This window comes from Cupressus sempervirens, chromosome 4 (genome assembly GCF_028749045.1).
Source record: "Cupressus sempervirens isolate cs-2001-9-10 chromosome 4, ASM2874904v1, whole genome shotgun sequence".
NCBI lineage: Eukaryota > Viridiplantae > Streptophyta > Pinopsida > Cupressales > Cupressaceae > Cupressus > Cupressus sempervirens.
The window spans coordinates 5,682,612-5,707,725 of record NC_143121.1 but is presented as its reverse complement, the minus strand read 5'-3'; the positions used below and the strand labels follow the sequence as shown (position 1 = coordinate 5,707,725).

The 25,114-nt window shown below is 37.1% G+C and overlaps 1 protein-coding gene across 1 annotated transcript in view; it reads left to right on the top strand.

The window, feature by feature from the left end:
• The window catches only part of LOC149559653 (SNF7 family protein), a 129,696-nt gene that overhangs the window by 28,831 nt on the left and 75,751 nt on the right, over nt 1-25,114 (top strand). Inside the window, exons 2-3 of the mRNA XM_089824232.1 lie at nt 5,050-5,109; nt 17,367-17,540. Coding sequence (XP_089680358.1) covers nt 5,050-5,109; nt 17,367-17,540 — 234 coding nt within the window. The remainder of the gene's footprint in view (nt 1-5,049; nt 5,110-17,366; nt 17,541-25,114) is intronic.

Sequence of the window (25,114 nt, the reverse complement as noted above, 5' to 3'; positions counted from 1 at the left end):
TGTTAGAAAAGGCAATATCCAAATTGAATCTAGAGGAAGGAAATGATGTGTACTATGTTCTAGGAATGGATCTCAATCTTCTCTTAATCAGTCAAATTTTGAGACATTCTTCTCAGCTAGATGTGATCTTCAGTTCACATCAGTGCAATATCATAGATCAGGAGACTCATTCTACTATTTCTGTAGGTGTTGAGGTTCATGGTCTATTCAGACATGTTGACTCTAGTGATTCTCAGGAGCTTGCTATGGCAACCCATCACTCCTCTTTAGTACAGTTTGGCATCGGTGGTATGGGCACTTAAATGCAGTATCTTGCTCAGCTTGTTCATGAAGATGTTTTCATTGGCCCACTAGAGATTCAGACCCAAAACCTTGGAGTTTGCAGAGTATGTTAGGCTCTGAAGCATCATTTCATTCTGTTTTCAGTTGACTACTCTTGGAGAGCTTCTAAGGTATTACAAGTGTTCCATACTGGTATTTGTAGACCTATGGCTACTCCTTCAGTTACTAGATCCAGGTGTTCCTCATTTGATGCCATTAGCTTCTGTTTTCAACTGAGCTTGGAGATCCTTTCTGGATGCATTCATTCAGCGACCGATTCATGGCTCCCTGAGCCTATCTTTGTGGATGTGATAGCATCCAATATGAACAATAGAATGTTTTACTTACTAGGTTGGGTTATTTTTATAGTAACCATTTGCATTGGGAGTTTATGAATGTGTTTTGTAATTGGAGAGTTTCAGCATATGAGATTACTCTTTCTGTTGACCATGACTTTGAATTGAAACTTAAATTCTTTTCTCCTTGGCATTGTTCAATATTGTATGGGTTTGAAATAAATCCCTGGTCAAGTTTTTTCAATTAATTTTGGGTGCTCAGAAAAGTGTTGGAGAATCAACAATATTATTGTGACAACAACAACTCATTCTCCGGTGCAGAAATTGATGGTATTAAACTACAGTTCAGTTACGTTAATCATTGGAGAACCTGAAAACGTTTTAACATGGTGCAGTTGTAATCTGTTGTCAAAATTAAGTCCAACTGTAAATAATCTCAGAATTATAAATCTCATGTTCATATTGGAGGTGAAAGATAACTATTATCTGCTCATTTGCATCTCTGATTCACAGGTCAGATTTGCAGCTTAAATTCTCAATTATTACTTGGTTGTATGTATCTGTTCCTTCCATGCAAAGTTGAGAAAATAGTTTACACATCTGCTATTGCAATTCGTAACAACCATAAATAAAATCATAGTTGCCTATCCAAAACTCTCACCTAGCATTTTTACAAACTGCTTGACAAAAAGACTTGGCAAAGAGGGAAAATTTGCGTAATGCCCATTTGGGATACTGCAATCTCTTATTTTATAAATTTTTTGGAAAGGGACTTTACAGGTATTGAGCTTTAGCTCTTTCTTTAGTCAAAAGTTGCAGAGCCATACATCGGGTGGTTCTTTGTTGTGCTGGTGATTGTTAATGTTGGCCAGTTTTGTCAATGATGTCAAATAAACGAGATGCTCTTATGACTATAAAGTTATGAAATAACAGATATCATATCTTGTTTTTTCATCAAATTAGATCAGTATATCTGCTGTTGTATAAGAAAAGCAGTTGGATATATATGTATTCTTGCTCTTGCACATAAATATCAGTTGCTCTAAATATATATTCAACACAGACTAACAGTTGAACATTGTTTCTGGTATGGCACACATAGTTTCAAATTTTCAATCACTTAGTTTAGAAACCGATACAGAAAAGGGGAAGGGTTGAGATTCTATACTTATTGAAATGTTTTGAAAAGTCTTAGCAGCATTCGCATTCAACAAGTGGTCAGCATAGAATTTCAAAGGTTCCACACACAAGTGTATTGCATGATGAAAAGAGTTGTTATCTCTATAATTTTCTGTTTGCAACAAGAGTATATTGCATGATGAAAAGAATCACATACTTCATTAGAAGTCGATCGAGGTAACAGAAATTACAATACCAGATATCTTTATCTATTCAGCATTGAAGGGTTTGTGTGAGCCAGATCAGTGACATCTACCAGTAATTTTGGATAGTTGGGAAAACACGGGAAAGTCTGTACTCTTTGATCATTTATATTGCGGCCTCGAATTTCCCTACTAACGTGAACCTTCAGTCTAAACGGGCAAGACAAGGCATTCTTTTGAAGAATAGATCCATGAAGAGTGTTTTCTATGGTGTCAGGATGCTTTTCCTATCATTTGATGGTGATTCTTTGAAGGATGATCTATTGCTTTATTGACACCATGAGATTCTTTATTGAGAGATTGTATCATCTTGTGCATGCAAGGAATAACTAATCAATAACTTATAAGACAGCTGTAATTGGTAACTTCTAGTTGTCTCAACCATATTACCGATTGGGAAAGGTATTATAGATATGAAACTTGAAGTTGATGGAGTAAGAGTGGTGATTCCAATGGCAATGTATCATGGAGAGGAGAGTCTTGATGAAAAGAAAAGTAGACATTGGTGATATATAAAAATGATGTGTAGAATATGAAGAGGGTGGGTTGATTGGACAGAAATGATAAGTAGGAGGTATTTTCCACAGCAAGTCAAATTGTGATATTGCTAGGAGGATTTCACAATATCACAATTGGGCAGAAATGATTTATGCTGTGAATACAATGAATTGATATTGAAGTTCTGTTTCAGTTTTTAAAAAGAATGGATTCCTTGTATTGGGACTTGAAGAATACATTGAGAGGAAAGAAATGATGTATGACTGAGACTGGGATTTGAAGGTACGCAGCTGTTACAAAGAAGTTCTTGTATGATGGAAGTGTTCTATTGGTAACCAATTGTTGAAATGAAAATTCAGGGCAGATTTTCACTGATTAATCTTATCCGGTTTGGAAAGATTATTGCAGATCATTTTGTTAAAAATCTAAGTTGCTGAATGGGGAATGAGAACTGGTATGGGTACGTGGGTACGAAATGCTGGTACGAACATACATTTTGGAAGGGTGTGGGTACGTTTTTGGTACATTCATATAGATATATATATGTATATATCTATATATATCTGTGTGTGTATCTATATATGTAGATTAAAAATAGAATTGAGTTTAGAATGTCATATACCTATACATATGCTAAAGAAAATCATTACAAATTTGAAATTTTGAAATATATCATTCTAATTTAAATTCAGGTTTCTATATCAATGAGATCAAGCCAGAATCTCCTGGTCTAGGTCTTAAAAATATCTAAAATATCAAACTAAAACACTACACATTTCAGCATTTGAAAACTCAAATCCCAAATGTGTACCCACAGGAGATTCATTTCAGAATCAAATTCCAGTACGTTTCGTAACCGGAAATGCCCAGAAAAGTCTCAAGATTCATCAACTTAGTTAAAAATAATAGTATTATGCTTTATATCTGAAGTTTGTTAGTATTGTAGTTGTTTGTTTACACGTTCCAAATTTTGTGAAGTTAAACTTTTGACAAGTTGTAATTTGTGATTTGGTGCTGGGTTGGTGCTCTTAAGATAGGGGTTTGGTGCAAAGTAACGAGAACCGGAATTGGATCGGAATTGGCAAGGCCGAATCGAATCACGAATTGGTCATGAATTGGCTATGATTTGGCAAATTTTAAAAACCCGTGAAATTTAGAGATTTTAACAATTTAAAACTTATTTCATGCACCCTTTATTGCATATAACTTAAACACACTATAACATCATCAAATAGAATCTAACATACATAAACAAGGAACATAAATGATAAATCCATCACATATGTAAAATATAAATTTTAGCTAAATAGAAATCATAGGATCATGGTAAGTCACGACATAGATATATAGAATTATAAATGTTGTCAAATCATAAATGTATGTAAGATGAAGATCCATAAAACCAATGACATCAAATCATAAATGTGTGTAAGATGAAGATCCATGAAACATATGTCTATCTGTAAACAAAATGAAAAGACAAGTCTACGACTCTAGCTCTAGCTCAAGTCTATCTCACTTCTCCTCTCTTTTTGTCATACTCAACAAATGGAAAGCCTTTTAGAGTTATAAGAAAGAGAAATGTGAAAAAAAATCATTAAAAAGGTTGTATTTTTTTATGTTTTTAAATTGCCCAATTGGGCTGCCCGATTTTTCCAGCTGATTCATGGCGATTCATGGCAATTCATGTTGATTCATGTGATTTATGGCAATTCATGTCGATTCATGTGATTTATGGCAATTCATGCCAAAAAATCGTTGATTTGATTCACCAATTTGCAAAAAATCGCCTAGCGTGAATTGAACCACTGAATCGCGTGAATTGCCGTGATTCTCGTTACTGTGGTTTGGTGACTTCTGCTCTTAAACATTGCAGTTGAAATTATTTGTGAGGTTTGATTAGGATAGTAGATCCTAGCAACATTTCTCACTGGGGTTTTTCCTATCCTGGGTTTTCCATGTAAAATCTTGTGTACTGTTTCTTGTGCAGTTGCATCTCTCTTGGTTTCAATATTCATTTACTTTCAGATATCAGTTTAGAAGTTTATTTTTAACAAATTAAAATTTGATTAATGCTCAGAAGCTTGTATCTACTGCTGGTTCTCACCCCCCTTTTAGTAGTATAATTGTGTTCTTCATTTAAATGCTTTGGACCATTTCAATGAGTAGTAGCTCTGTTCTTCTAAGCATCCTTTCATGGGAGGTGGAGGGATGGCCTTTCATCCTTCTCTAGTGGGTTGCTTGATATAAATCACAGAGGAGGTGGCTACTGCATTGCCTTAGATCTTTAGTATGATTCTGAGTTTTATTAGTTAGTTAAGAATGATAATTGAATTTTAATTTCTTTGTGAACTATATGCCATATGGAGTTAAGTGATTATATTCTGTTTGTTTCTGAAATAGAACAGAACTATAACCTTTGGTAGTGTGGATAAAAGGTACTTCTCTTTGGTTTTGTTATTTAATATCATATGTAGTCTGTGTTCTACATTTACCTAGGAATCTAGAGTCTAGAGTGATTGTTTCGTTTTCTAACTTACCTATTTGTGCAGGTGAAAAATAATTGGTTTGTTCGACAAGGCCTAACACCTTTGTGCCTCAATCATGTTTTGGTAAGATATATTGGATGATAAATTGAGAGATACTCTTCTTCACTTTTGGTGTGGTTACCTTTATGTCAAAATAATTTTTTTATAAGATATCTTGAATTATAATTTAAGAAATATCCTTCTCTGCTGTTGGCTTAGAATTGCCATTTCTGCAAAAAGCAAATAATGTGTTCTCTGTCTGTCTTTATTCTTTTGGTTACGTTACCTCATGAGTTTGAATTTCTTGATGGCTGTATGTTTTTAATTTCTTGAGTCTATAATATCATGTGGGAAAAATGATTGTATTTTATGTTGAATAGATTTTTTGAAAAGGGAAATAATAGCATGAGGAGATTTGCAAATATGGAAATCATTGCCTCAATGAATACAATAATATAGCATCCCAAATATGCATTTCATTAGCTAAGTGATATAAGGCCTAGATTCTAATCTTTCCTTAAACTATGTTTGGGAATGTGAGAAACATGTTTTTTAATAAAAAAAATGTTTCTGTCATCTAGGGGTGTTGGGAAAAACCTGGTGTGTTCTTTCTCCAACAAAATAACATCATTGATTTATGTTAAAGGTATTCACATGTTTGTTTGGAGAGATCTACCCGGTCAATAGATGAGTACCTTCTGGGAAATGGATGATTTTTCTGTTGTTTCCTTCTTGGATAGCATCCAATGTTTTTGTCATTGAGTAGTATTATTTATTCTAGACCTTTAGTTGTACAGTTTTTCTCATTGGTAACATGAGTGGTATTTTTTTTGTGGATGGCTTGAAAACCATTGCTGATATTACTGGAAATGCTGAAGAGAAGAGAAGAGATAGAGAGTGCTGTTTCTGGATTCACTTGTGTACAAGATTTTTCATCAATGTTTTGGATCATGCTCCTTGATCCATCATCAGTACGAAGAAAGTCAAAGGGATGCACACATGGTCCATCATCATGTGTTCCTTACCTCTCTTCATCCTGATTATTGATTATGGAGCGTGGATCCAAAAGTTGATGCAAAAACCTTGTACGCAATTGAATCTAGAAACAGCATTCTCTCTATTCGATGGACTGTGGAAATTTCTTAGCATTAAGAGATGTTATCTCATTGTTAGATTTTGGACAGACCTAGGGGAGAAAGATACAATGTACATGCTGTCATGCCCCTTCCTAAATAGTTTGCCTCCAGTACACTCATTTGATAAAGGTATTTTAAACACCGCCTCAGTATTTAAATATAAAATATAAATAAAAAATAATAAAAATATAAAATAGAATAAAGTTTGTTTCAAATTTAATTTGGACACCCAAGTTTATGCCTAGGTCCTATCCACCAATGAACTATTAATCCTGTTCCAGGTGCCATTTGAAGATATATTTGGGAGGTAGAAAGTATTGATGTACTACTGTACTTGCTCAACAGGGATGAAAACTCAGTTTGAGAGCCACCAAGGTTAGGATGAATGCCTTGCCTCATTGTTAGAATACCTATTGTTATTTCAATATCAAATTCTAGCTTGCAAGGTGCTCTTTTGTCTACTTGATCTCTTACAGAGACTGAGCAACAGAACTCTATCCAGATTGGGGTGGCATATAACAACTAGAACCAATCAGATCAGTGTAGGAAACAGGGAGATTTAGATTTAAGGCATCAAGGGCTACCTATAGTGCACTTGTACCCTGCCATTGAGCGCCCAGAACTTGCATTTAATACCTGAGCCTGTCAGCCATGGATGTGGGGGTCATTTGCAAATTGACCACAACACGATTGTGGGCCCACTTATAGCCGAAATTGCACCTATCTTACAGGACTGTAAACAATGCCTAAATACAGCTCACAATAGTCATCACCTCTGGTACATATAAAAGAGATCTGAGCAAACAGCATACTGGTTTTCATGCACCCAGTACATAGAATTCATTACTACATCAGTCTTTGGGCAAGCAGATCAAGCAACCCAGCTAAATCATTGGGGTTTTGAGGGTTTCACACCTCAAATCTACAGGGTGTGAGAGTGATCTGCAGATCTGGGTAACCAAAGGATTTCACTGGTGAACGGGATCGGTACTCCTATCTGGCTTATTGTTCTTCTGTCACTACTGTGAGTTCTAACTCATGTTCTCGGGCTCGCTGCTGGTATGCACAAGCTTCTTCTCTGCTGGGATCGATTGGGATTGATATTGACCACCTCCCTCCTTACCAGTTCTCATTGAATGCCCCTTCTCATCTCCTCCCCTTACGGCAGGAGTTAAATGAGCACGTCAGACTGGACATTTATAGATAGTACATTACCACCACCTGGATTAACCCACCTGATGGCCTACGTCCAAGGATGTCCTTCTATGCGGAGCACTTTTTGGAGATCTCTAATGGGATTATTGTTCGTCCTAGCTACCTCTCTCGACGGTGGTCTCACTCCCGGCGTATCTCTCTGGCGTCCTTCAGAGTTGGTTCTCACCGTCTTCGGGCTCAGACTGACCATCATATTGACAGCGGGGAATGGATCTATAAGCTGTGTACTTTAGATGAGATTGAGACAGAGACTCACTTTATTTTTCAGTGCCCTATCTATTATGAGATCAGAGGGAGGTTTTTCTGCCTGTTCCAGGATTGTTTCTCTCTTTCTGGTTTTATAGTTACTATGACCAGTGGTGCCTTGCACTTTATCTTCAGGAGGCCACTATACTCCATGATGGTAAGTTACAGTCACTACTTCGTCACCGGCATACTTCTACTCAGTTCATTACTTCCTTTTTCACACCCTTATCTCCTCTACGTGGTGTGAAAAGGTCGTCTAGTTCTACCAGTTCTTCCGGGCACTCTAGGTCTGCTAGACCCCGTACCGGCCTTTTGCATCAGCGGCACTCATCTACGACTTTACAGAGACAGAGTAGAGCTTCTATCCATTGGCATGCGTATCCTTTTGTGGCTGATTTCTTTCTGCCTAGAAAGGACTCTTAGTCTTTGTCTTGGCCTCTCTTGGTTCCTTTTGTTCTTCTTTGTTTGTTTTGCGCTTTTCTTTCGGACACCGTTTGGTGCTCCTGCTGTCGTCAGCTTTCTTCTTGTAATCCTTCAGTCCCATAGACCTTTTTGTTGTCTTTTGTTGGACATTAATATCGTTATTTTATCTTATCTTATCTTCCAGCTGGAGATACTTTGCCATCCTTTTCAGTTGAGGACAAAAACTGTATAGCAAAGTTCCTGGAAGAATTGTATCAGACTTGGATCTTCCAACATATTTTATAATTGCAATCAATTGTTACTTGAAACTGCCTCAAACCTCATCTCCATAGTACGCAGGTTCATGTAAAAATTTCCAATGGATTGCAATCACTGAATGCCAAGTAGCACATTTGTATCTCCTATACTCACCACATACTATCTCTCACTTCATACTAATTCAACTGTGTACTCAGGCTAGGAAAATTTCACGTGTAAGTCAATTTCAATCCATTGGTTACTATTACCTTAAATCTAAGTTACCGATTTGGGTGCAGATGCAGATTGGGGTACAAGAACCCGATGCCTGGACACCATAAAATGCAAGAAACATACAAAACTATATCATTTGATAGTGTGATACTTCATCATTGATCAAGTTAAATTTTAAATGCAAATTTACAGTTGACAAATATTCAAATAATCCATATCATATATGTCTATGTTTATGATTCCAATTAGAAATCATTACAATTACAAAATAAAAATGTAGTTCACGATTCCATGTTCATCAATCATGATTCACCAATTAAAACCAGAAGGATTATCAAAAAAATCAGCCTCATCTTCAGATGCTGCAAGTTCAAGATCATTTGAACCCAAAGCAGTTGCACTTGTACTAGATGCACTGTGTGTGGGGATGTAGTTATCATCTTAAGTGTAGAGTAGGCTTCCTGGGTGCCTGTTTTACTACAAAAATGTGCACCGAAACCTAGGGGTTTTGCCCTAGGAATTTCATACCTCTCTCCAAACTGTACAACCTGCACATGGAATGGTACAGCCAACATTTAGGGAGGTAAAATCTGCATTTCATGCTCTTCAAATCTGTTGCAATGTCTCCTGTGATTCTGTTCAGCAGTGTGTCCCCCAAAACTTTGCACTACAAGATGATATTCTCAAGTTATCTCAACAATGAAGCTCCAGCATAGTTCTTGTGTGAAACCATGAGCAGATCAACTGGGGAAAGATCTTTCACTTCTATAGTTGATAAGTTGATGTCCTCTATATGAGGGTTTCCATTCCCACAAAGCCTTTGGATGAACAAAATTCAGACCAGCAATAACCTGTTATCAATTCTTAAGCATAGTTTCAAAACGAGTTCAGATAACACTTTTGGTGACATTGGTGAAATAAAATATTTACTTTATTAAAAAAATCTTATAGTCTCCCATTTTTAATGCCCCGATTCAAAAAACACATTAAATAAATTTTAGAATATCACCCTTGTCTGCCAAAAAAAAGAGAAGCTCCCCAATTCCTTAAGATTTTGAAACAATATGCTAAGGCTTCAGGGCAGATAAATTAGCCAGGCAAAATCACAACTCTTTTTCTTAATGGTTGCTGGTTTCCCCGAAGCAGATAGAGGTCTGAGAACAACAAAACTCTAGGACTCCCTAAAAATGCAAAATGGACGAAAGGATGTACCTTTAAAGCCTGGGCAGGTAGGATAGTCATGTTTAAGGCCGTTATATCAGCCATGCCTATCTATTTGCTGGCCTAACTCACACTCACTGCCAGAATCAATCACCAATTGGCTCAGAAGATGTGGAGAATCTTCTGACAATACTTGGTGGAAAGAAAGGTGGCCTTGATGTCTTTGGATAAAGTTTGGAGACTGAAGCAACCGGGTGTTGTTTAGCTCCAAAATCAGCTATGGCAGAATAAAGTTTTAGGCGCAAAATTGGTGTGGAGGATGTATACAGAACCACAGCAGAAGTAGGTCAAAATCTTCCAAGAAAAATACTTGGACAATAATAATCTGAATAGAATTTTCATAATAGCCAATTTACTTTGAGGTTCTTGAGTGTGGAATTTCATGCTAAATTGCTGAATAGTTATTACAGATCTTCTATCCTGGGATATACATGCTAAATTGCTGAATAGTTATTACAGATTTTCTATCCTGGGATATACATGATAGTGGCTCAGCTTTGTTTTGTGAAGACTCTTGGGGAGGCTAGCCTAGTGTTGACAAAACTGTGGCTGTGAAACATACCAAGGCCTTCCTGAAACAGTGATGGGCTTGTTTCGTACAAGACTGTAGTATTCATCAATTACGAGCCATTACATGGATACCCGTAAGAATGGATGAAATTAATTGTGTGATTGAAGCCCTATCAAGTGAAGAGGTGGTGTTTCATAGAGGGCAAGAAAAGTTAATATGGGTTTCAGGAAAAGATGGTCTTTTCAATGCAAAGGATGGATACAAAGTGGTTGCTACTGCAGGTCAATAAGTTAGAATGTAGAAATCAGGCCAAGTATGTTAGAGTAAATTTTGTATGCCTGAGGTAGGGATCTTTGTGTGGGTTGCATGGAGAGGAAAATTTTGACTTCTGAAATGTTCAGGAGCATGGGATATGAAAGTCCATCTATATGTGCGCTTTGGAGAGGAGAAAAATCAACGAATCATCTACTGCTTGGTTGTTCCTTTTCACAAGCCTGCTGGAGTGGTTTTCTGCAAAACTTGGGTGAATCATTGCCCTACCGAATGATATCAAGAGCCTCTTTAAATGTTGGCCATCCATGCTAAGATTGTGCCTTTTTGGTTGTTTGTAGATCTCAAGTTCTCCTCTAATCTAGGATATATGTAAAGAATGTATCTGCAAATCTTTTAGGGAAAGTTTTTTACAAGCTATACTTCAATTTAGTGTTGTAAATTTAAACTATGGTATGTCAAAAGAAGAGACTTATTGCAATAAAAATTGTGCTTTTTGAAAAATGGAAGTGTAGAAAACATTTGGTATTTAAGTGTGTTGCCGGTAAATTCTTTATTATAGCCGATGGGTAGAATTGTATCTGAAAGGGCGCGTGACGGTTGAGTCACCCCTTCGGGAAAGTATATGTACATCGTCCAAAGGGACTATTGGGACATCATCATTGTAATTATCATAATCATATTGTAAGCATTGGAGTGCACATTGTGTACATGAATAAAGTATTTGTTCTGTGTTATATCTTATTGTACTACATGTGATAAGTATCCTTTTACCCTATACGGTAAACATTTGGCGTCGTTGCTAGTCGAACCTGGAATGAAGTGTTATGAAGATTAATGCCGAATCTACTTAACAAGGATAGGAATAAGATAAAAGATAAGAATGAAATATGCACAATACAGGAAGTTTTAATTTTAGCACAATAGGCGGAGTCCAGACAGAAGCTTTAGTAGATTATCGACAGACACCGAGGGGGTGAAAGAGCATAGACAGAGGGAGTGCACTCACTTGGCAGATTGAGGAGTGCCGAGGAATTGCTAGAAGAGACTCAACAGCGATTGAATTTGGTGGAAGAGACAAGGGAGGAGTTCCTTAACTTGTATACGCCGAGGGTAGAGAATCTGAATGGAATAGAAGTAACTTGCATGGCTCGAAGTGTCAAAGGAGCACGAGCATGGAGTGAACTCTTCGTTCCCAATACACCCGACAAATGGATACAGGCGAAGAATCAAACAACTTTGCTTGAGGAAGATCTTTTCTCACCAGGTAACGTGGTTGTTGGAAGTAGGGTGGTTGTCTGAAGTAGTGCAGTTGTGTAGAACAGTGCGGGTGCTCAGAACAACACAGGTACACAATAGGTACCATAGAATCAGATTAAAGTAGCAATGGCAGGACCAAAGGAGAAATTGCTGAAGTTTAATGGTGATGGGATGCCAGATCCGATCAAACACTGTAAGACATGTGAAATAATATGGATGGCAAATGGTGTAATGGACGAAGATGATTGGGTTCGACAGTTTTCGGCGACCCTGCTGGGCATAGCAATTGATTGGTTCACGGATGCTAATCCTCATAAATTAACTACATGGGCAGATGTTAGGAAGGAGTTAATAGAAAAGTTTTGACTACTAAGGGACGATAACGAGATTGTAGCAGAAATATATAGTACAAAGCAGGGAAAGAATGAAATGATCCGTGTATACGCAAGAAGGTTGAAAGAGTTGGTGGGGAAGATGGAGAGCCTGTCGGTTGACGGATTAAAGAAACGATAGTTTGTTGAAGGGCTACGACTAGCACTAAAGAAGAAAATGAAGATTGCACCTCCAGCATCGTACGCAGATGCGTATAATCGGGCAATGGATTTGGAGAGTGAGCAAAAAACAAGCAAGAAGATAAGATAAGATAAGATAAGATAATAATGATATTAATGTCCAACAAAAGAGCAAAAAGAGGTCTATGGGACTGAAAGATTACAACAAAGCAAGGATGAAGCCAGGAGGAGCACACAAAGGTGTCCGAAGAAAAGCAACAACAACAAACAAAAACAAGCAACAAAAAGCACTAGGAGTCTTTCTTGGGTGAGAAGAAATCAGTCACAGAATGATACACGTGTCGATGCGTAGAGGTACTACACTGTCTCTGACCTGTCCTAGAAGAGTGTCGCTGGTGCCTATAAGCAGAACGGGATCTGACGCATTTAGACAAGAAGCACAAATCATCGGACTCAGACAGTTCATCGTTTGAAAGTAGCAGTAATGACGAAGAATCAAGTAAGAAAGTTCGAGCGTTGCAGAAGGATATGCTACGAATGATGAAGGAATTAAAAAATCTGAAAAAGAATGTTGACTCAGTGAAGGGGGAATTGTGGTGTATAGACTGTGTGGAGGAGGGCCACACAAAGGACTTCTACCTGAAAAAAACAATTTTGCGAGATCTGTCAGATTATGGGACATTCCACAAAGGAATGCCTGTTCAATATGAAGACAAAGGGACATCAGTAGGTGCTACTGGCACAGGAAGTATCCGCTGGAGAAGGAACGAGCACAAACAGTAATGATGCAACCTCAGGAGGATATTGCAACAATAACTGGCGCGAAAGGGTGGTAATAATAATAACAATAATAACAATGGAGGCTGAAGTCGGATTCAGTACGACTCAAGTGAATGACCAATGATACAATGCCGTGCGTGCAACCTCTGGGGGCACTTCATTAGAGATTGTACCACGAAAGGGGCACCACAACTGTTATATAGATGGTGTGGTTTGGGAGACCACGAGGATTCAAAATGCCCGAAGTTGGGGGTGAACTTGTTAAGCATCGAAACATGTGATAAGAAAACACTAGCCATTATGCGTGAGCAAGCAAAGAAGGCAAAATACCCTAATGCAGAGGAAGAAAATGAGAGGTTGCAGCAAGCACAAACGGAGTTGGAAAAATAGATGGAAGCCAAAAAAGTACAAACAGAAAACACTACCGGCACCTCGAAGAGAAACGTGGCGGAACAAAATATGATAAGGCTGGTAATGCAAATGGAAATTCCTATGAAATTAAATTACCTTCTTACATTGCCTCAGGTGCGGACGACAATATTGAACATGACACCACTCCTGAAAGTAACAAAAGAGACAAGAAAGGAGGGTAGCGGAGCGACTGCAACAGACCCAATGCTACTGACACTCACTACAGGAACACATCTGACAGTAGTAGAAATGGGTATCCCGGGAACAGTCCTCACGGACACAATCGTTGATGGAGGGTCAGGAGTAAACGTACTACCAGAGGATATATGGAGAAAGTTGGGACAACCTACGTTGTGACCACTTACATTTCAATTACTCTCTACAGATCAACACGGGATTAAGCCTTTAGGGACCTTGATGGCACAACTTGTAACCATTGGAATGCAACCATTGTTACTGGATTTCGTGGTCATTCCGTTAAAAAGAAAAGGGTATGACGCCATCCTTGGACGGGGTTGGTTAGTACAGGCAAAGGTGAAACATGATTGGAAACGAAATACCCTGTCCATGGAACACAAATGTCGAAGATTTGTAATTCACTTGCATACACAAATGGTAGGTGAGGAAGCAGCGTCGTCGAATTCTGAAGGCGAAGGTGAAGGGGATGACGAAAGAAAGAAGAGAATGGAACCCGACGAAGAGGGAGTATTGAGACTGGAAGGAGAGTCTAACGATGATGACCTAGACTCGGTGAATGACCCACTCCTTTGGCAGATGGAGGACTATGAGCTCTTTCCGAGCTGTAATATTGTTAAGGGTCAACGAAGGTAATAAAGGAGAGGAAAATGAATGTTCGAAGGAATACAAAAAAGTGAAAGAAGGAAAGGTGGTTACGGTTGAAGTTTGTTAGAAATAATAAAATCGACAATGAACTAAAATAAAGAATTGTGATAAACATAATTACCATACTTCATAAGAGCTTTCCAAGACCAACATAAAGGAGGAGACAAGGATTTTGAAAGGGGAAAGCAAAGAAAATCCCTTGTGAATTATATGAATGAGGCAAATGCCTAAGAATGAAGAAAGAGAGAGAAGGAGATAATGTGGAGCCATAGGGCTCATTACATGAACTACATTGTGATTGTGTGTTTAGAATGAGAGAGAAGCATCTCTTATAAAGAGATGAGAAAAGGAGTTATTTGTAACTCCTATGTGAATGATTGCCACATTCATAAGTGTGTGCATAACAAGTGTCATAATCCTCTTAAGGAGGAATAAACTATTTTCTTTAATAAAGGAATTACAAAAAAGACTTGTCCTCACATGTGGACTAGAGAACAAACAACATAAGGGATACCTTGGTTTATCCCACTTAATAAATACAACCAAGGAAAGATTACCAATTCTAACAAAGTTGAAGGAAAGAACATACCGTATGGCCAGTACAAGAGGAAGAACATACTATACTAACCTAGAAAATTGAAAGATTCCACCGTATGGTACATGGTGAACAAATTACGTAAAAAGAAAATGTTACACCACACCACGGATTTAGTAGAAAGGTATTAGCAGCAAGGAAAACACATTGTACGATTTGCACAGGTAACAAAGAGGAAGGACTTAATAAAAACTTCAGCAGTACGGAGTGAAGGGTATAACTTAAATAAACTTGATAAGTGACGATTGCAGACACAATGGGCTACGAAGGTTACACAAAACAGGCGTAAGGCATGGCATGACAAGCACTTGAAGTTGAACAGATTTCAATTGGTACAACTAGTGTTGAAATATAATGGGTGCAACGAGATTAGATCAAGCAAATTTAAAAGTGGGTTGGGCCATATAAAATCCGCAAAGTGGGCGATAGCAGAGCAATAAAATTATGGATACTCGACGGGAAGGAAGTAGCCGATGCAGTGAATGGGTTGAAGCTGAAAGTCTATCATGAAAGAAATAATGCACCTCTGTGGACAAGCAACTGAGAGACAGTCTAAAAATAATAAATATTGGTGTATATATGTAAAATAAGTGTAAATAATAATAGAGGATTAAAAGTTTTCATAGTATGACAGAAGGCACCGATAGTCATTGGGAGCCATATATTACAGTACCATATGGCCTAGAAAGACAGGGAAAGCAAGGAAACATTAATTCAGCCGTACGACAAGCAATAAACAAAGAGGAAAGTGCATATGATTCATCTTGTACGATCTACAGAAGAGGGAGAGAGCAGTATGGCAATATGCCAGTGCACAGGTGAAGCAATTTGAATCACCGTACGGTCACCGATAGGGAGTTGTAAGACTGTCGTACCATACGGCCATGGGGAAAGAAAGAAAGGCGCACCGTACGGCTATGACATCCTAAGTTGGGGGCTGTACGACAAGTTCAGAGATCAGAGAAATGTGAATATCGTGCGAATGCAAACAAGTGGGTGTAATGTACCAAAAAAAAAAGGAGATCAGGCACCATACGAAGCAAAATATGATTCAAACTATACAACCGTCTGACATGAATTGATATAGTATGACCAACATTATACAAGTTAAAGCATAGTATACCATATGACCACTACAATACAAGGAAAGGAGCAAAAACAAGACCGTATGGACCAGGGAGCAAATAGACGCAGAAGTACAGTGTATAGTGATCCAATGGAGAGGTAAGAATACTATACGGATAGAAAGCACCGTACGCTATCAGAAGTAATGAAGTGTCGTACACTGTACGGTAAATGTAGAGAGATTACAAAGAAGTGCCGATACTGTACAGCCTGGAAGATCATAGAGAAAAATGTCGTATGGTAACAAGGAAGCATAAAAGAGACAGAGCCACCACCGTATGGCTTTTGAGAGCAAGAATAGTGGCTTCAAGAGGAAACCAGATTACACACCACCGTACAGACATTAGCCAGAAGAGTAAAGTTTGACCGTACGACCAGAGGTTGAAAGAAAGGACTACCATACGGACTAGAAGGACAACCATATGAATTGGGATGAAGAACTACCGTATGGACTGGAAGGAATGATGATCGTACAAACTAAGAGGAAGGACTATCGTACAGATTGGAAGGAAGGATTGCAGTACAGACTAGAAGGACTTCCATACGGCCTTACGGCTCACACAGAAAAGGGAACACTTGAAACACGACCACCGTACAATACAGAAGAAGGGTGACAGGAGGTTCTACCCTATACGGTAAACAAAGTGCCCATGAGAAAGTGATCTTCTTGGGAAAAAAAATAGTTAAAATCTTATTTGCTTCCATAAGTTTACATTTGCTCTCATGTGATCAATTTGTGGTGGACATTCAATATAAAATGCAGGGAAGCTTATGGATTAAAAAATAAATTAAATGCTAATATTGACATGCATTATAAAAAATGGTATTGCCCCTGATTAATACCATGAAAGACAAGTAGAGGTTTGGACATAGGATTGTACCTTAAAAGTCTGAAGGAGGACCGGTAAATAATTCATTTGGTTAATTCAATCGTAAAAATCTTATTTCTCTTTGATTTGAACAAAATGAATATAAAGGCGTTGGATTTTATCTATTCCAAAGTTATTGACCAACTAAAAAGAAGTTGGGGTGGTTTGTTTTGCTCAGTAGTGCTTTTAAACTGCTTTTCATATTTGTATCTTTCCAACTTTTATGTTCTCTCTGTTCAATTGCATTATACATAGCAGCTAGAGTGTGTTTAATATCATATCACAACCATTCTTGCTCATCTACTTACCTTCTCAAGGATGTTTAAACTTTATTTATTTGTCTACATTTAAAATTATAGTACGGTTTGTTCTGTCATATCAACTTTATAAACATATTCTCGCATATATTTTTTAAACTTAATTTTAACTCATTCTTTTCATTGTATTGTGCAGCTTGAAATGTACAGGTCTGGGGATCTTTTCAACAACCGAGGCCAGGATGTGAAAGGTCCAGCATCAGCTCATTTTATGTGGCTGTTTAAACAAGTCGCAAGTTTGATAGGCATATCAGCAACTCCCACTCAGGATGTAGTTGAAGGGAAGTTTGCTGTGACAGTATTGGTCAAGGTGACTTGCTTGATCTTAAATTTTGAATGGATTTCTCATCTTATTCTACCCAAATCAGATTTTGGTGAAGACATCTACCCAATTTAGAATGTTCAAAGGACATTTGTCTTCACAAAATGGACAATACAACCATGTCCAAAGACTTAAGATGTGACTTATTAAGTATTTGTATTGAGGACTAAGGCTTTTACTACTGGTTTGGAGACGATATATCAGAATTTCTATTTAGTCTGTCTAATAGGATCCAATTAAAATTATGAGCACTGATGGAATTTATAGGATTCATCTTGGAGCACTATATTTTGGGAAGTTATCAGTTCTTTTATGGCCAATATATGCATTTGAAAATGAAAGGTATGTTCATGCAACTTCCTTTGTTCCTCACCTTACTAGACAATTCTGGAGATTCTCTATGGTATATGCATGCCTAGAGATATCCCTTTCTAGATAATGAATGCCTCTGAAAGCCAGCTCACTGAAAAATACGAGATGCATTATAGCACATTCAGATAAAAACTTTAGATATTTAAGTAAAGTGGTAACTGTCTTGCCACAGTGCCCTAGATGACATCACTTTAAAGCAGAAACATCTGAAATTGATTGAACAAATATGAGTTAGAGTGATGAAGGTGATGCCACTCTTAGCTGTTCTGAAAACTGCAACAATATGTAACCATTTTGTATGTTTGAACTGTGCATATTAGATTAACTTTTTCTTTGACCTTTTGGCTTGATTTTGGCCAAATTGACCCCTAAAAGCTCTTGTATACTGTTCCATCTACCTACATCTGGAACTCCAGTATACTATATTACATATTCTTTAGATTGCGCTGGAGCAATAAGTTGAATTTCTAATGATATCACAGTTTTCCTTAAGAGGGGCACAAGGATGCAGGGATGGGTTTCGATGATGGAAGGACCAAGGGCCTTAAGTTTGGGGATGGCAGGGTGTATGGCAGTGGAGCATTGGTAGGGGGTGGCACTCATATACATATGGTTCTTGAAATATTTTTTTATAAGATGAATAAGTATAAGAATTGCAAATGAAACTTTGACCTACTATATAAATTTAAACTAATAGTAATAAACTGTGTCACAAGGTTCGCCGAATTTTCGGCTCCAAGTTCGAAATTCGGCGAACCTAAAAATTAAATGAAAAATTCGTGAAAATTCATCTCAAATTCGTGTGTGTAGACTGTAACCATGAGTGCCGGTCATCGCGTCTGTAGATTATAACCATGACTGTAGGTCGTGGGTTACAAGTCATCCAAACTCTCTACTTTCCTGTCTACTTTTAAGGCATTAACTTCTCTGCTTCTTGTTCGCCTTCAGCGTCTCTTGAATGCCTTGCAAGTTTGCAACGAACGACATCTGAAACGAACTTGGCTTTCATTCCCCTCCATTGGTGAAGGCGTCTGAAGAAAACTCTTTCCTCTCCGTCGGTGGTTCGGGAATGATTAAATTGTATTTAACTTTTTCATAATGTTAAGAGATTATTTAATTTTAGGTTTTGGTTAATAGTTTTAGATTTTAATTATAGTATGTTTAATATTTTATTATTTTGAGATTATTTAATTTTAGATTTAGTTAATAGTTATAATTTTATATTATTGTATGTTTTGTTATTGTGATTAATTTTATATTATTTGTTAAAAATTGTGAACAAATTTATATTATTTGTTAAATATTAAAATGTAAAACATGTTAATATTATTTTATATTATATAATCATAAATAGTATATATTTATAATTAAACATGTAAATATTATTTAATTTTATCAATTATTAAAATATATAATAATAAAAATAGCATATACTTATATTTTTTTGAAAATTACATTAAGGCGAATTTAATGTCGAATTTTTTTCGATATTTTTGACTTGTCGAACTTCATCCGAATTTCAAGGTCGTCGAACTCGAACTCGAACTCGAACCTTGTGACTTAGGTAATAAATATTAAAAACATGACAATGATTGCTTTAAACATTAACAATGGTGGGCAGAGTTTTAGATCTTTGGGAGCAAATCAAGAAAAAGTATAAGAATTGCAGATTGAACTTTTGCATAGTAAGTGAAGTTTAAACTAAAAAACGTAAAACCATAACAATGATTGCATTGGTGGGTTGAGGTTTGGGGTCAAGGGTCAGTGCCCTTCGCAAGGTTTTGGGGGCAGACCCCCAACAGGGTAAAGCGGCAGCACCTCTTGCAGAGTTTCAGGGGCAATGGTTTTAGGGGGATCAAAGGGTAACATCCCTTGTGAGGGCCTGCAGTTTTATCACAAACCTTCAAGACAGATTTCATTTTCATAAGTTTGTCACCTTTTAATGTTTTTACTTGGAGATTCTGACTGGGTGATGCCTTGGTGTCCCCAAGACGGTCAGGTACACATGGAAGTCCCTTGGGTGGGTATCCTGGTGTCCCTGATGTCCCCAGTATCCCAGCAGAGGTAGTGGTGCAGCGGGGGGAAATTTCTTTAAATCCTAACATCCCAGAAATGTGGGGATGTTTGTTTGGGGGAAGGGGAATATGTCCCCATGGTTCAGTGAAAGATATGGAATGTGAGGCAAGGTCAAACTTGGGAGAGGAGATATAATATTTAAAGATTTTTAGTTTTTTACAGAGTTGTCATTCATGCCAAGATAATAATGTTGTTTAAAGAAATCAAACCAATGTAGATTAATGAATAGAAACTACTATGAATTATGACAATTACAAAATGAAAAAAAAGAATATGATATGATCTAAGTTCAATTCATTTTGGTGCGGTGCAGATTCAGACAAGTCAGTAATCATCAAGAATGATGAAGGGACATCCAACTTTCCCCAAGTGTTTTTAAACATAAGAAAATTAGAAAGGAGATCACTGATCTGTTTGATTAAATAAGAAAATTCATAAAGCAGAGATTAATATAAACTAAGCAGCCATAAATGCTCATGATAAATGAATATTACACTTATATAATTATTTCATGTTAATATAAAAGAAAGCTTATATACTTACCTTAACCTCTTAATTACCCATGCGACAATTATTCACTCACTTATTATTCCTCTTTTACATTTTTGGTTGCTTCTATCATATTCCACTTTATGGAGTACCTCTCCCTTATTTATTACTTGTTCCATTTACTTTTGCATGGTCAGCCTATGCTCCATGTCACCTAGCTCCCATATATATCCCTTCAATCCCCGTTCTTTGTATAGTCACCGACACAGAATGAGGTGTCTTGGACTGCTTAGGCACGTTTAACCGTTTCCTTACCATGTATTCCCTTCATGCCTTTTCATGTAGTTTTAACCCATATTATTGACTCTATGCATCTAACAATAATGTCATCACATGATTAGGCACCTTGGGAGTTGTTTGCATGAATGGACCAAAAGCAGATAAAGAGATGGAATGAAGGGCTTGGGCAAATCCAAACTGAGACTAATCGGGTTATCACAAACTGACACTGCTCAAATCCAAACCGAGACTGATCGAATTATCACACGCTGTTATGCTCTTGTATTATCACAAACATAAAGCATGTTCCTCAATATTTATCATGCAAGTTTGACCATGAATCCACATGTGTGGGTGAATAGAAGTTGGCATGAACATGGAAATTAGTTTTAAACCTGTCAATTATCTTGGCTTTTAGTTTTATTGTCATGGTCTATACAATACTTGAACATAGTATGGAGACCTAGATGTTTTTTTGGAGTTTTCATTGCCACTATAGTTTTACTTCTTTGGCACACTTCCCAGTGATGTAGGCCGGGTTCCACCGTCTGTGCAATGTACCCATGGGCAATATAATGTTTTTATGCAGTCGTTCATGCAAATTGCTCTGTACACTTCAAGCGACGGCCCTAATGAGAATCCTTAGTGTTTGTAGAATCTACTATTCTGAATCTCGGAGGGCACACGCTGAGCTTGTGGTGAATATATATATATATATATACACACAACACAAGACCTGCACATGCCTTGTACTCTGCATTATTCTGCTGTACTGGTTTAAGTTGTGAACGTGCTCTGATACCATGTTGTTTTCCGGGATCACTGCAAGTGTTATAGCACTGCCATGTCCGGTATGTGTTTTTTCAAATGCATCAATCTCTTTGAATTTGTATGAGGAATAAACCGAGAAGAGACATGTCCCTTCATGGGAGATGTCTATTCATTAATATATTAACTGATGGAATTATTGTCATTTATGTTAAAGGATTTCATGAACATAAATAAAACTGTAAGTATCAATGTCAAAGGTATGAAGAAGTCATCATCAAGACAAATATAGAGAATTGATTATTGGACAAAACAAGTATTACTATATAAGAAAAGCCTAATAGACAAAGGAGATAAATAAAATACATCAAAAATTTAAATTGAAGATTTAAACTTCATCTAGAAGCTAAGAGAGAGTAATAAAAGATACAAATCATTATGATAAAGACATTTGGAGTGAAGGCTTTCTTGATATCAAGTTTAACTCAACACATTGGAGATATTGAATCTTAATCAAATGGCTGACCCAGAGAACACATAAGAGAAAAATAATACACAGAAAAATAATAAACAGAGTCACGCGCTTCATATATTCAGAGATTGATAGATACAGTGATACGGAGGATGTTTGGATATTCACAAAACAACATTAGGACTTCAGGTCTTAACACCCTTATGTAAAACGTTCAGAAGAAATACTCAGCAAACGGATTAAGTAAGCAGTTGACAGGTCAGATTTCAAAGAAAGCAACCTCAATATTTGATGCAGCAAATATCATACCGTAGAAGATGACATAAATCTGGAGCAGCGTTTCTGAATAAGAGCCATTGGGAGTGATGAAAGAAATTAATCATTGTCTCTGTTATTACCAGCAAAGACCACTGTGAAGAACCTAAGTGATACATGGAATATACAGTGCTCATGGAAAGTGCGAGTTCTGAAAAATGAATGCGAAGGCAGCGATATGTACTGAGGTTATTGTATGTTTGCCAGAGAAAATTTATTCAAAGGAATACAAAGCTCGATATTTGGGAGGCCCGTCAAGAGTATGAAATATGTAGAGTATGCAGCAGTCAGAATTTGCAGATTCGGTCAAGTTGGCATATACTGTTAATGTCATCCAATGAATACCATTGCATAGTCAGGTCAAACTAATAGTGGGTTTCCAGCAATGAGACATTGTTTAAGATTTATTGCAATGATATTAAAAAGGTTGGAGACTCACGACACAAGTCAATAAAAGCTCGATGTCATTATACAAGAATTCTTGACATAGCAGCGACCATTCATAGACCACGATGGAGACGAGTTCATCAATCATCACAGTATTGCACAAATGAAGTCAGCAATTTGAGAACCTACGATTGTACACCAATATAATTACAAACAGATTAAGTACTGTGTGCCTCTACAGGAGTTCAGCGAATGAAATTTTATACTTATTTTTATTATTGGCACCGTGAATTTACATGAAAGGAAAATGAATTTACGTCCATATCAAAGCCCAATCAAAAGGACTTGATCAGAGGTGTATTAACAGTAAACACACTGTGTCACCGATAATTCTCCACGACACCTGCATAAATATACATGGAGTTGACAAATTAATTCTAAGTAAAACAAGAATATCATCAGTGATGATGCCATCGGGAGTTTCAAAAACGATATATTATATGAAAATAGGCCATTAAACATGACTGCGTATAAGTCTGGAATAATTAGTAAGTGTTAAGTCACGATGGAGGAGGAACTCTACAGCAACAGCTCGGTATACAGTGTACACATATATAATATGGTGAGATATATCCTGGGTAGCGAGTCATTGAACAGGACAAATCCAAGGACGTGGCAAGGAATGAAGCCGATAAAAGTTACTGAAGGAAGCAATGACGCCTTAAATATTGTCCACGATAGCACCAAAAGTCTTATCACATCATAGATAAATCGATGCCAAATTTTCAGCATGGAAGATTCAAACCTGTCGTGTCAGTATGGAATCCACGCATATACATGCCAACAAGAAATTGATTATGGGAAGGTTGAGCGATCAGAACCAACAATGCTCTTATAATTAAGATTATTGTTTCTAATGAACTATATTAAAGTAATATGGATGAAAAGGTTTCGATTTGTTTAAAAGTGATCAAATAAAAATAATAATAATCATTTAAAAGACGGGACATGCCTCTTTATTTCATAAGGCACGTTTCTGAGATATGAAAGAATATTTATAATTTTATACACATTTTTGGTGTTGTATGAAAAAGTGAGAAGAAAAAGCAGAGCTGCAGAGAATAATAAGAAGGAAGAAAATTAAGAGTGGAAGTGTGACGTGCAGCACGTGAGTGAATTATTTCAGTGGATATATATATATATTCAGATCTATTGAATCTGATTTATATATGTGAGTAAGTGTAAGAAGAGAAGAAGCATGCAATAAAGAGAAGAGCCTTTGTTGTGCAAAAGAGTAGTCAGAACAGAGGTCATAAAGGATAAAGAATAATGATATTAAGTATAAGTGAAGGTATATACATGTATATCATATAAATCTGATATATTTATATTATAATTTTATATGTGTGAAAAAGAGTAAGAAAAGGAATGTGTATTTCATAAAGGGCAATTGCATTATACATCAGTTTAACTATTGAAGATTATTTCAAACTTGTTGAGAAACAATGAGAAGACTTACAACAGACTTGATTTCAAAAAATATTGCAGAAGCATGGAAGGATTTGTGTACTAAAGTTATTCATCATTAGTTGAGTAAGCGACTTTGTCAAGGTGGAAGAAGTTTGTGCGCAGTGCGTTGGAGCTCACAAAGACAGAAGTGGGAGTTGTGTTGATGCGAGTTTTGTGTCACTGCATAACATATTAGTAATTGGATGCTTGATACAGAATATCAAATACACAATTCCTCTCTTGAAAAGTTATCTCTCATGGGACATGAGTATAACTCCAATGTTCCTTACACCGTTGGATACTCGCTCAGTTTTATCAATGTGATTTGCTGGTAATCACGTAGGCGGCCTTACGTTTTCTTGTTTGAGAAAAATTTGGATCTTGGTGAGAAAATGGAGATGGTGGTTCGGTGTGAATGCTAGATGATGTTGATGGCGCGATGATGGCAATGTAGGGTGAATGGCGATGGAAGGTGAGAATGCCGATGTTTTGGTTTACTTCTCTAACTAACCTCTTCTAAGCATGAAATTTGGCTGCTCAACTACTCCTACTCCTAAGAATGGAAGGTTAGCAGATGGACGGGGATCGAATCTAATGAAGGCTAACCAACGGCCCTACCTCCATAGATGCAACGCTTCAAAGGAAAGTAAACTAGATCACCACACAAAGCCTCCCAACCAGCCGCTAGGATGCTAGTGGCCTAGTGTTGACCCCTATCAAACATCTACCAAAGCTACCATGCAACTATCCATTTTATTTTACTCTTACTCTAACAACTTGAAATGAAATTGCTTCAACTTGAAAAGAAAATTTAACTATGTGGAAGTAGAAAACATGCAATAACACCCAATGTTCTTAGTCAACATGCAATGAAAAAGAGAGCACTTTGGTATTA